The sequence below is a fragment of the Bidens hawaiensis genome, unplaced genomic scaffold (assembly GCF_021521415.1).
Source record: "Bidens hawaiensis isolate Kalapana, Puna unplaced genomic scaffold, B.hawaiensis_p1.1 tig00001521_1, whole genome shotgun sequence".
In the NCBI taxonomy this organism is placed as follows: domain Eukaryota; kingdom Viridiplantae; phylum Streptophyta; class Magnoliopsida; order Asterales; family Asteraceae; genus Bidens; species Bidens hawaiensis.
This window is the reverse complement of record NW_027491087.1, coordinates 4,038,965-4,051,285: the sequence shown is the minus strand read 5'-3', so window position 1 is coordinate 4,051,285 and position 12,321 is coordinate 4,038,965. Positions and strand designations below refer to the sequence as shown.

At 36.2% G+C, this 12,321-nt stretch overlaps 1 protein-coding gene across 1 annotated transcript; it reads right to left on the bottom strand.

Annotated features, from left to right (window-relative positions):
- Positions 1-4,718: 4,718 nt before the first annotated feature.
- LOC143584776 (serine protease SPPA, chloroplastic-like) lies at positions 4,719-9,366 on the bottom strand. The gene is made up of 13 exons (XM_077066749.1): positions 8,941-9,366; positions 7,721-7,904; positions 7,481-7,618; positions 7,220-7,390; positions 7,034-7,137; positions 6,898-6,965; positions 6,657-6,823; positions 6,245-6,314; positions 5,886-6,040; positions 5,693-5,798; positions 5,474-5,561; positions 5,252-5,395; positions 4,719-5,145 (listed from the first exon to the last, which is right to left on the bottom strand). The coding sequence occupies exons 1-13, from the start codon at positions 9,361-9,363 to the stop codon at positions 4,915-4,917; spliced, it is 2,049 nt and encodes a 682-aa protein (XP_076922864.1). The 5' UTR covers positions 9,364-9,366; the 3' UTR covers positions 4,719-4,914.
- Between the last annotated feature and the right edge of the window lie 2,955 nt (positions 9,367-12,321).

The window sequence follows — 12,321 nt, the reverse complement described above, 5'->3', positions numbered from 1 at the left end:
ATGAGTATATGAAGAGACGGAACTAGTAACCTTGATCATAATCGGGATTCAACGGCTAGCTTCCAGACGATCAGGGACGTCAAAAAGGCCTTGAAAAATTGTCCGTGATATACATTATTCAATATATGTTTGTCTTTTTGTATCATTTACGTATTATTGAATATTTGAGTGGTAGCGATTCACTAAATATTTCTAAAGTGAACAAAATTTATAAGAAGATTGTAAACCATGTCTTCTACTAAAATGAGATGAACTAAGATATTAAAAAATATACATTTTAACAGTTTATTTTTCTTAGACAAACTAATTAAACAAGGGTTAGATGCCTACAACTCTACAAATAGAGCAAGACTTTTCGTTGTTGATTTGATAATGACCGGTTAGTTATTGTTTTAATATGTAATTTTCTGTTCTAACTTTAAAATTAGGAAAATATAATAAAAGAAGAAAAAAAATGAATTATGGCCTATACTAGTTTGTGTCTAAACGTACATCTTATACGTAGAACGTAACCCATCACCTTGTCCCTCACTATGACTTGTGAGACTGTGAGAGGGGTGTATTTTGGAGCACTATATAAATTCTAACATTTACTTATCTTTCTTTACTTCTTTGTTCTTACATATTCCTTATCTACCAGGGGCAGTCGACAAGCACTTGAAGCTGCTGACATTGTTGAAATTTTGTTCACTCTTTTTTTTTCACTTAAATAAAACTACAATGGTAATACGGGGTCAAAATTACAAAAACGACTAAATAAGCAAGTTACATATAATACAAGTTGCAATAGAGAATATTTAGAGAAGATAAGATGACACATCCATTTATTGCACAGATTAAATTGAATCACACATTTAAAACAACCCGTCAAAATGATTGCATTCACTAACCAACCAATTAGATACGGCTATAAATACCGATGATGAAGGGAGATACATGTCAATCACAACTCTCTTCTACAAAACACAATTTGTACATTCCTTGAGAGAGCTTCGTTAGAAAGTGTTGTCTTGAATCATTTGCGAACCATATAATTGTTTTGATTTCAATACAACATGCAACTTGATATATATACGTTGTATGAGATAATCTTGATGTCTTCTTTCGCAATCGCACTAGTAAGCATATCTTGTTGAGGTCATTAGCCTTCAGATTATTCACCTGGATCAATGCTCCATGAAGAACAACATTGTCAATCAACAATCATGTCCCTGGCCTTAACAAGACCGAGTTGCTAAATACCAAGCAGAAAATCTTTCACCGTAAATCAAGATTAGATATCCAAACCTTCCTCAAATGTAATTACGTATGTTATAAATTGTACTTAAGGATTCTATGGTTGTATTTTTCGCAACTTCTAAATTTATCATGTTATATGTTAACAATAGGTCATGTCATCTCATTGCTCTTACTAACTGGTGATATTAATTGTGTTAAACAGATGGTGCCAAGTCATTCGTGTCATTGAACTGGATATATTTAATCATGTGTTAAACGAGTTGTGTCCAGTCACCCATTTACCAAACATGTATGCTAGCGTTTAATAAATGACACGCTTACTTAAACATTAGTTTAATACCAATGATAATCGTATTATGTTGAGCTTGATCCGTTTAACAAAACACATGTTTTTGTCGACCCTAGGTAGGGATGATCATTCAAACCGGTTCCTGGAACCGAACCGGTGGACCCGAACCGGAACAGAACCGGTTCCTACCCGTTTTTGGTAGGAACCGGACCCTATCTGATTCAACCCGATGATCCGGGACCGGTTCTTGAATTTTTGAGTTGGGCCGGGTAGGAACCGGAACCGAACCGGAACCGGTTCTGGAACCGAACCGGTTGGAACCGGTTAGGAACCGGTTCTAGCCGTTATAACCATTCTAGCCGTTGGAACCTGGTTTTATGGCCGTTTTTTGACCGTTGGGGTCAAAAATGGCCGTTTTTGGCTCCCCCAATCACCCCACTACTAGTATAAATAGGTATTTGATGTCATGGGTTCATCACAACACTCAAAACGCAAACCCGAACGCAAAAAAATACAAAAAAACGCTATTACAACGTTTTGAGTTCTCTAATCTCTTGTTTTCTCTTCTTCTATATTCATATTTGTTGTTATGGCTGCCTCACAATCATCGGTTGGTCATCGCCGAACCAAGTTTCGTTCGTATTGTACCTCATAATCGTAATCAAGAGATTTGGTGCAATTGGGATTTGGTTGAATTGAGTGACCATTCAATGAAGGCTCGGTGCAAGTTTTGTGGGATTTATTTAAACCCAATTTCGAATTCAAATTTGAAGAAACACATCGAAAAACCGTATTGCAAGGCATTGAAAAAGAACGTCGATTCGCAACAAACGCAAATGGATAGTGAAGGCGGAATATTTACATACCAAATTGATCGAGTTCAAGATCGTATGGCGAAGTTTGTGAATCAAGAAGCTTTGCCGTTTAGCCACTTCGACAACCCTCGCTTAACCGCCATGATTCGAGATACGCTTCAACCACAATACACTCACGTAAGTCGTCATACTCTTAAACGTTATTGTTTAAAATTGTGGAAGAAGGCCAAAGAGGTACTAATTGCATATTTTGAAAATATAAATACGGGAATAAACTTAACTAGTGATGTTTGGTCGGCTCCACATGGTCTACCCGAATCTTATCTTTGTGTCACCGCTCATTGGGTAGACCCGTCATCGTGGGAAATGATGAAACGCACCATTGCTTTCGAACTCTTTGAGTATCCACATACGGGAGATAATTTGTTTGAAATTTTAGATTATGTTATAAAAACTTATAAACTAGAAAATAAAATATTTTCAATGGCATTTGATAACGCGTCGAATAATACATCGGCGGTTGATAAATTAAAATTAAAATATACGCCGATTTGCAATGGTGTATTTTTTCACTCAAGGTGTGTTGCACATATCATTAATTTAATCGTGCAAGACGGACTTGCTTCGGATGAGGTTACATCGGTTATAAACGATTTTAGAATAATGTTACATGAAGTTTTTAAGAAAAGTAAAAAAAGACAAATGGAATATAGAAAATTTTAAAAAGATACGGGAAGAAAAGCTTTGGGAGCTAATTGGGATGTACCTCATCGATGGAATTCCACTTGCATAATGTTACAAAGTGCTTTGAAACAAAGAGAAACTTTACAAATGTTTCATTCTAGTCTTGCCGAGGATGATTTGGCAATCCCTTTTCAAATGAGAAATGGGAAATTATCAATGACTTATCGACTTTTCTTGAAGTTTTTAAAACATCAACTACGAAACTATCGGGAACGTATTATCCGACAAGTCCCTTGGTTCTTTCGGAGTTATTTTTAATCGTTAACAATCTTAAAGAATTTGAAAATAAAAGTCCAATGTTTTCAAACATCATATTACCAATGAAGTTTAAATTAAAAAAATACTTTCTTGAATTGCCACCGATTTTTACTTGCGCCGCCGCTTTAAACCCAATGTTAAATGTTACGGGGGTTGAATGTGTTATAGACGAAATTTTTTCAGGCTTAGATATGCATGAAGTTGACCCAAACTTTTCAACAGATGCAAAAAATTATTTTAACTTGAATTTTAAATTTATGTATGACTTTTATTTAAATAAATATGGGTCAAACATACACATGCCTACGCCGGGGGGGGGGGGGGGGTCTTCATCAAGTTCAAGTGCTACTAGAGTACGAGATCCCATGATTAGCCTTATGAACACCGTTCGCAACGTAACGGCTAAAAAACAAAGGGGTAACACCCCTTCAAGCGAACTAGGAAGGTATAGTGCATATGATTACTCTACCGGTTTATCCGAAGAGGAATATGGCACTTTTGATGTTTTGGCTTGGTGGAAGGTAAAGGAAACCCAGTTTCCGATTCTTGCCACCATGGCCCGTGATTTACTAACCGTCCAAGCTTCTACGGTAGCTTCGGAATCCGCTTTTTCTCTTAGTGGCAGGGTAATATCGGTGAGAAGAACAAGACTAAATTCGGAGTCGGTGGAGATGTGCATTTGCTTAAAGGATCACTTGGACTCAATCGATCGTATTCAACACGTAACCACTCTCGAAGATGAAACACCACTTGATGTTCGAGTGCACGACGAACAAGAAGGCATTTCTACAAGTAATTCCGAGAAAGAAGTCGCCGCTCAATAATTACGACGAACAAGAAGGCTTTTCTAGAAATAATATGTCACAACTTTATATTTATAAGTTTAATGTTTTGTTAGTTTGTTTTTGAAGATTTTAAAACATGTAACCTTTTTTTTTTTTGAACTTCTTAAAGTAAATAAAATGAATTTTATGTTAATTGTTTTGTTTATTTTTCATGCTATACAAATACGAATCGTAGTTTAGAATCCAAATCGCAAACGAAAAACGAAAAAAAAAAAATTTTTTACACTGTAACCGGTTGGAACCGGTTACAGTGTAGGAACCGGTTTAGGAACCAGTAAGAACCGGTTCCATAGGTTAGGGGTCCGAGGGTGGGAGAACCGGTTCGGTTCCCTAACCGGTTCGACCCTGGAACCGGTTTAAAAGGGGATTTTGATTATAGGAACCGGATAGAAACCGGTTCCGGTTCCGGTTCCTAATCCCAAACCGTTTTGAACATCTCTAACCCTAGGTTTGATTCGACAAAGCTTGAAGAAAAACCCTTCAAGCAGAACATGAGCCAAAATCGTGTACGGCCAACCACTACAAAAAAGAACTTAACTTTGTACTGTAGTGAAAATATACAATTCTATGGAGTTGCATCCAACATAGTCTACTTTCCTTTGGGTTCAGTAATATGATTTCTGAATTGACAATTGGCAACAGGGACTAAAACATATAAAACAAGACGTCCCGATCTTGACACCACTCGTCTCATGGTGCTTTTTGAAATCAATAAGTTTCTGGATCAAAGAGAACTTAAGTAATCTTTAAGCAAATTGAAAATAGGAGTTGCAAATGAGGATCCTTCTGATCTTTGAAGCATTATTCCATCCATTCGGGCTTGCACCCCGTCACTTGATGTTAAGCCATCCATTAGTTGCTTTAATGTCATGTCTATCCCGACCACCGAGCTCCCTATGCCACTCAGAACTTCTGGTAAAGAAGGTGATGATTTTGACAATTCAACCAACGTAACCTGTACATAATTTGTATTATACTTGCAATAACGTCCGCCTTATATCATAATCAACCATTCTAAACTAATTGAACCTAAGAACCACTATGAGAAAAAAAAACCCGACCTGTTGGTCTTGAGGTATGTTGGCCTTCTGTTTGGCAATAGCAACAGCCCGTGAAAAGCCTCCAATTGCATCAACTAAACCCCGTGAAGCAGCATCATTTCCGTTCCATACTCTTCCTTGAGCAATCTCCTCCATTTTATCTTCCTGCAATTATATTAACTGTTGGGCTGCTAATTTCATACTCAATAAATATCTAAAACTGCTTGAAAAATAGCTACATACACTCATTGATCTTGAAAATGCTGCCTTGTTACGAAACTGTTTATAAGCATTTTGAGCAGATTCTTCAAATAGTTTCTCTTCATCGGGTCTGCACACAGATATTCAAACGCTCAGAACAAAAATTTATTTTTATATAACAAAACAAAATCAACCCTTGTATACATAAATGGATAGAAAATGCCACCTCTAAATATGAGAAATTCCAATTCTGACACTCACCTGAATGGCCGTTGGTCAGCAGCAGTCAACTCAGCAAATTGTCCTCTTGATATAATTTCCTTATTGAAACCGATCCTTTCAAAAAGTTTCCCCAGATTCAACTTAGCTAAAATAGATACGATGATTAAGAATATTTAATAATGGTAACAGTAAAATAATTTATGAAAAATGTTTACAGGATAATGTACTTGACCTGTGACAACACCAATTGAACCAGTCAAAGTAAGGTTCTCTGAGAGTATAGTCTGTGCTGCCATGGCCATATAGTATCCTCCACTAGCTGCCACATCAACCATTGATGCAACAACCGGCTTAGATTCAGCCAATAATCTGATTTCTCTCCACATCCTACACAAAAGCAAAGAAAAACTAACATGAGATTTTCAATAGCTCTTTTGACATTTTCTCTTGGCTAGCCTTTCTTTATCAACTTCATTCATGCTTTTATATTAAGATTAAGAATATAGACTTTTATCATAATGTGGATAAATGCATATAAAGGTTAAATAAATTGAGTTGTTTTTTATCTGGTGAAAATATACAAGCACTTACAAGTCAGAAGCAAGAGCATCACCTCCAGGGCTATCAATTCGAATGATAACAGCCTTGTACCTTTTTGACTCTGAAAATATATAACACAAAATAGCAACATTAAAATCCAAATATGAGCATGAAATTCTAACAAAATTTTACCACCTTGTGTACAAAGATGTAAATGATTGTATACAATGTTCACTGGTTACCATTTGTCCTTTATGCCTTTTCCAAGGGACAAGTGGACAGATATATTTTGTAATGTTTAATCTAGAAACATAACAATTCAAGCACAAAATGAAAAGATTGTTATTAACTATTTTTCGAATGGCGATTATTACATATGTTGCAGTTAAATGTATGGTTGCAAATTTAGGAACATTATGATTCAAGCACAACAATTTAGATAACTATATATTATTTTATATACCTCTCACAGTGCGAATCTTCTCAATAAATTGCTCAGCAATGATGCCTGAACTAGGTGAGCTAAATGGTCCCCGTACACGACTGATGCTTCCGGAAGCTCTAATTACCGCAATTTTATCCTTCCCACCAGATAACCCCACGGTCCATTTCTTAACTCGTGAATATTTCCTGGATAAAGAATAATAAGTTATTTTGTGCAAGCATTCAACAGAGAAGATGCACAATACAAGAGAAATTATTACTTGTAATCAACTGTGGGGAGTTTTTTCTCTTCTGCGATGCCCAGTTTTTTTTTCAACATAGATGTAACCTAAAAATGTTTATATTTATCATAAATGGAAACAAGATTTATGTTTTATTTATAATTTAAGAGCATACCTCATCATCGTATTTGATATCTGTTATCCATCCATCTTCTTTCAACTTGTCTATTTGATAAACTCCTTCATTAATAAAACTCTCAATTTCTTCCTTTTTCTTTCCTGTAAACAGAACAAAAAATCAAATTATTAACTTTAATACATAAAAATTAATATGAAACCACAAAGGAACTTGTTACTTCACCTTTGGCATGAGAAATCTTATCAACCCAATTTCCATAGATATTATCAAGCAATGTATTAAGCACCTCACGGTTTTCTTCTGATATATTTTTGCGAGTTAACTGATCACCGGCACTCTTATATTTACCAATCCTCTGCACTTGTGGTTGCACACCTACTTTCTCAAGTACACCTTTATGCACATAACTCGGTATAATCAGAAGTTGATCTCACAAATAACATGGTCAATTGCATGCCTCTGAAATATAATATTTTAACTAACCTCCAAGAAATTGTGCTTGGGCAGTTAACCCGTATAATGAAAAATAGGCACTTGGAGGCGCATAGAGTTCTTCACAAGCACAACCGAGGTAATATTCCTTTTCACCCCATAGAGGTGCATAACCAATAATAAACTTTCCTGAATTGAATTAACACAGTTTTAGAAGTATTGAACTTACATTAAACACCATGCCATTCAATTACAAGTATATAAAAGATCATGACAAAGTCACAAAACTACCTGACTTCCTAAAATCCAATATGTGTCTTCGAATTTCTTCAATTTTAGCCCACCCACAGTTTAGGGGTTCGATGTGCAGATAAACACCAGATATGCGTGGATCATATGCTGCCTTTATCAAGTTTTCACATATTTGAGGCAGGGATAGCCCTGAAGAGAAACGAGTCTTCACCTGATCAGAAATCTGAAATTGGCAACATTAAAATTTAAACATAAATAAATATATAAATAAGCACATAATCCAAGATTCAATTTGAATACGTATATCCACACCTAATATTGGTGGCACCAACAATAAAAACTTTCTAAACTAACTGTTTCGCATATAGAATAGTTATTCTTATTGCACAGATCATATTCATCCTATTCTGTTGCATAAAAATTCCATAAAATGTTACAAAATGAGCATATCTACAAACATATGAAATAAAAAACATACAAAAAGAACTTTCAGTACTATTGAATTATTAATGGAATAACAAGTATTATTAATAGGGGTGCAAACAAGCCGAGCCGCTCACGAACTACTCAAGTCGGATCGATTAAAAGCTTGAAACGAGCTGAACTTTTTCGAGCTCGAGCCGAGCCTCAAATAAAGCTCGTTTAGATATCGAGCCAAGCTCAAGCCTTGTATAGGAAGCTTGTCAAGCCTTAACGAGTCTTGTGTTTTTTAAGTTTTACCTCTTTTAGACTTCTATCTATTAATTACACCCTGCATAGCCTAGCTTTGGCTCATTTAAGGTACTACACGAGCTCGATCCGAGCTTAGGCTCGTTTAAAGTTTTTCACAGAATATATAAAACATAATTAAAAAATTATAAAAATTAATTAATAAACAATAAATGAGCAGCCCGATTTTGATAAAAAGGATTCACGAGCTGAGCTCGAAACAAGTTTTCACAGAATATATAAAACATAATTAAAAAATTATAAAAATTAATTAATAAACAATAAATGAGCAGCCCGATTTTGATAAAAAGGATTCACGAGCTGAGCTCGAAACAAGCCAAGCTTGAGCTCGGGTTTGGCTCGGTTAAACCCTAGTTATTAAATTAGTGTTACGATCAAAGAACTAGAGTAATTATGTTAACACTAGAGTAATACCGATCCAAAAGTGTAGCAGCTATTTGTATATTTAATAAGTTAACTTCATTTCCTGTTGAGTCATTATTAACAGAATAACAAGTAAAATGAAGAATTAGGGCAAGAAACCACAAAACCTGTCCACGCAATTTCAAATTAAGAACACTGCCTTTATGAACACGCTGCCACGGATAAGCAATCAGCATCCGCAGCTTCACCAAGAAGCTCTTCCAGGCGCCTGGCTGTTGGAATTCAAATTCGCCACTAGGATAATCAGCATCGACGCCACTTCTTAAACTGCCATTATTATCCAATTCAGACTTAAAACTATTATTATTATCCTCCTCCTCCTTAACGTCGTCGTTTTTGGTATCGGATGATGAATTGATGACTCGGATTGAAACGGTCCGGTTAGGTTTAGAAAGAAGACGGTTATTATAATAATAATAATTATTATTATTATAAGTAGGAGTGAAATGCGAAGGATGGAAGTGAAGTGGTGAGCGTGATATGGTAAGGATGGCGGCGACGGTGGTGGTGGTGGTGAGAAGCCTAGACATTCCGGTGACGGAGATGAACGCCGGCAGAATTAGATAGAAGAAGGTGACTGAAGAAGCATGGATTGGAAATCAACCACGTCGTCAAATGTATTTGGTCTTTAATACTGGCTTCGATTCATCACCCAGATTTTCGATAATAATAATATCTTGTATTTTCACATTTTGTTCGGTCGGTCTTAGATATTGGGTTGGCTCGGACACATGCTCTTTTAAAACGGTTCCGAACCGCAATAAATGACTGGAAAAAACAACCAAAATAGGAACCTATTATAGTAAATTGGTTTGGTTTTAGAACCGGTTTGGTCCTTTATTCATCAAATGAGTTGTGCAAACTTCGAAAATAACACAAGTTTATATAATTGTATGTTTTCTTTCACGGTATATTTAATTTATATTACAACATGAACATCAATTATTTATTTGATTAAAACCTAATTGTTAAAGACTTAAACTTAAATAAATCATCAGTACGATAGATTAAAGGAATAAAATATCATTTTATACTATATTATATTGAAATCTTGAATCAAAATTAATATTTGATTGTTAGGTATTGAACACAAAGAAAGAATATTTGAATTAAAGAATTATTGAATTGGGTGCTGGCTAATAAGTTATCCGATAAAAATGGAGATTGGTAAATTTATATAAAAAGTTTTTAATATTTCGGTTATTTTGTTCCACGTCTAGAAGTGTCGATTTTACCTGGAACCAAACTGCGAACTGTGTAATGCAAATACTGAGAACCGAGAAACGTAAATTAACACACGTTAGCGGTTCTAAGGCACCAGTTTGGTTCTGGTTCCTCAGTTCTAACGGTTTCGAACCGTTTTTTGCTCACCCCTAATTAAACGGACTCTGGTTGAACTCAAACTAGCAGCAGTAGAACCCTCTCGTCAAACTCAACGATAACTGATTTTAGGTTTTCGTTTTTCGATTTCTAGCTTGTAGATTTTAGAACTTTTGTTCAGATCACTGTGTCTTTTTATGTATCATTGTGTTTTTTGGTTTATTTTCGTTTTTGTTTTCAGTAGGATTGGATTACCATTCAAAAGAGTGTGGCGGCGCAGCTTGTTGCCCCGCTTACTTGTCTCTCTATTGTAACTCGATCATTTTATTGCTATTAATAATTTAATAAAAAAGTCTAGATTATGTTATATTTTTCACAACATTGTGTTATACTTTATCCATAATTGTGTTATATTTTTTTACCTATTGTTATTGTACATTTTTCTAAATTTAGGTGACTGTGCAAGTAACTTAACCTTTCAAATTATAACAGGTGTTGCTAAATGTACCCCCTATACATCATTTTTATTGAATGTACATCCCCGTGAACTTATTAGATCAATTACTATTAGCTCTTAACATTATTTATATACATATTAGTCTCTACAACATTTTTTTTCACTTAATAGTCTCGTAGGTCCTTAAACACGGAACAAACAACAATAACAAAAGTTCTTGGATCAATCTAGACCACCTAGCTAGCGGGAAATTACTAGTTGGTTAACTGAGATATGTGATCTTGTTGTGGTAATATTGTGGCCGTTAGTAGGGAGGAAGAGGGGGAGTAAGAATTTTAGATGAATAAGATATTTATCAAAAGGTTGTATGTAGTATGGACATGCCTCACTATATATAGTGAGGGCATTCCATACTATCTTTCTATTCATAAATGCCCAATGGGTTTACTACATGTGGTCTCGGGCCAAAACATACATACAAGAAAATTATTACACACATGACAAGTATCAGGAATAATACATAAGACTACATGTACAAAATGGCTCTACAATCGCCCTCTAGTCTTCCCGTATTATTCCTCAACTTTGGTCTTCAGTCGGTATCATATTCAATTCGTCATGATCAAATGGTTGATTCTCAACAAGAAAGCCTACAAACTTGTCGAATTTCTCAACAATATGGTCGGTGTAGTCACGAAGATGATCCTCAACAGTTGACAAGGGTGACTTGTATAACTTCAGCAAGTCAGCCTTGCAGAAACCCGCCAGCTCGTGTTCATCGAAGAAGCGGAGGTGATGCATGTTGTCATAGTGAATGATCATCTCTCCGCTGTTGTTGTCGAACTCCCACACGACGAAGTCATAGAGAAGATTTTCCTCGAAAGGCATGTTGTGCATGATGGGCTTGCCGTGATCCTCAGACATTTTGTATCTCTAGCCCTTTCTCTTCTCCCCAGTCATTGGATTGACTTCTTTTGGGAGTGTGTATGATCTACCCGAGTTGAATGGTCAATCCGGGTAGTCATCCTCACATTCGCGCTTCAGAAACCGCTTGAACCAACCTTCCACGGTGTTTTCATCCTCGTCCCGACCCACAATCCTCTGAAAGTCGTTCATGTCGAACACGGGCCGAAATGTGCATATCTTTGCAAGTAAGATATGTGAGGTCATTGTTTGCACATCTAACAACCAACTTTTGTTGTCTTTGTGCCATAGGGCATAGAGGATATGAGAGTCGTCATGATACGCCTTCAGTATCCACATCAAGCTTGCAATCCTACTTACATATGAAGCTTGTTCTTTCTCTTTCTTTCTGAGCATTCTTGACAGGTAGAGCGACAACAGTCTCTTCAGCTGGCCCTAGCGTCTCCCTTTCCGGGGTGTCCGGACCGGGAGAGAAATATATTCCATCTTCATTATCCATAACTTTTTTAACTGTAGGATTAAGACCTCTACAGTCATCAACATTAAAGATATATTAGTACTCAGCTTCAAGAGCCGCATCAGACTCCGTGACCTTCTTGACTTGATTAGCGGATTGAGGATCCAATCCGGGCGCACTAGTTTGGGAAGCAGTCTGATCCCCATCTCCCACGCCTTGTGCACCAACACCACCACCATCATGACCACCATCGTCATCAAAGCTATCATGAGGACTATGTTCTTCCTCATCACTATCATCATTGTCTTCATCTTCCTCTTCCTCCTCCTC

Bases quoted from the DNA above. Each gene is read 5' to 3' on its own strand.
- LOC143584776 (XM_077066749.1), bottom strand. From the start codon at position 9,363: ATGTCTAGGCTTCTCACCACCACCACCACCGTCGCCGCCATCCTTACC. The intron at 7,619-7,720 runs GTAGTTTTGTGA...AATTCAATTCAG, and splicing joins ATTGGATTTTAGGAAGTCAG to GAAAGTTTATTATTGGTTAT. The intron at 5,146-5,251 runs GTCGGGTTTTTT...AATTATGTACAG, and splicing joins ACATACCTCAAGACCAACAG to GTTACGTTGGTTGAATTGTC.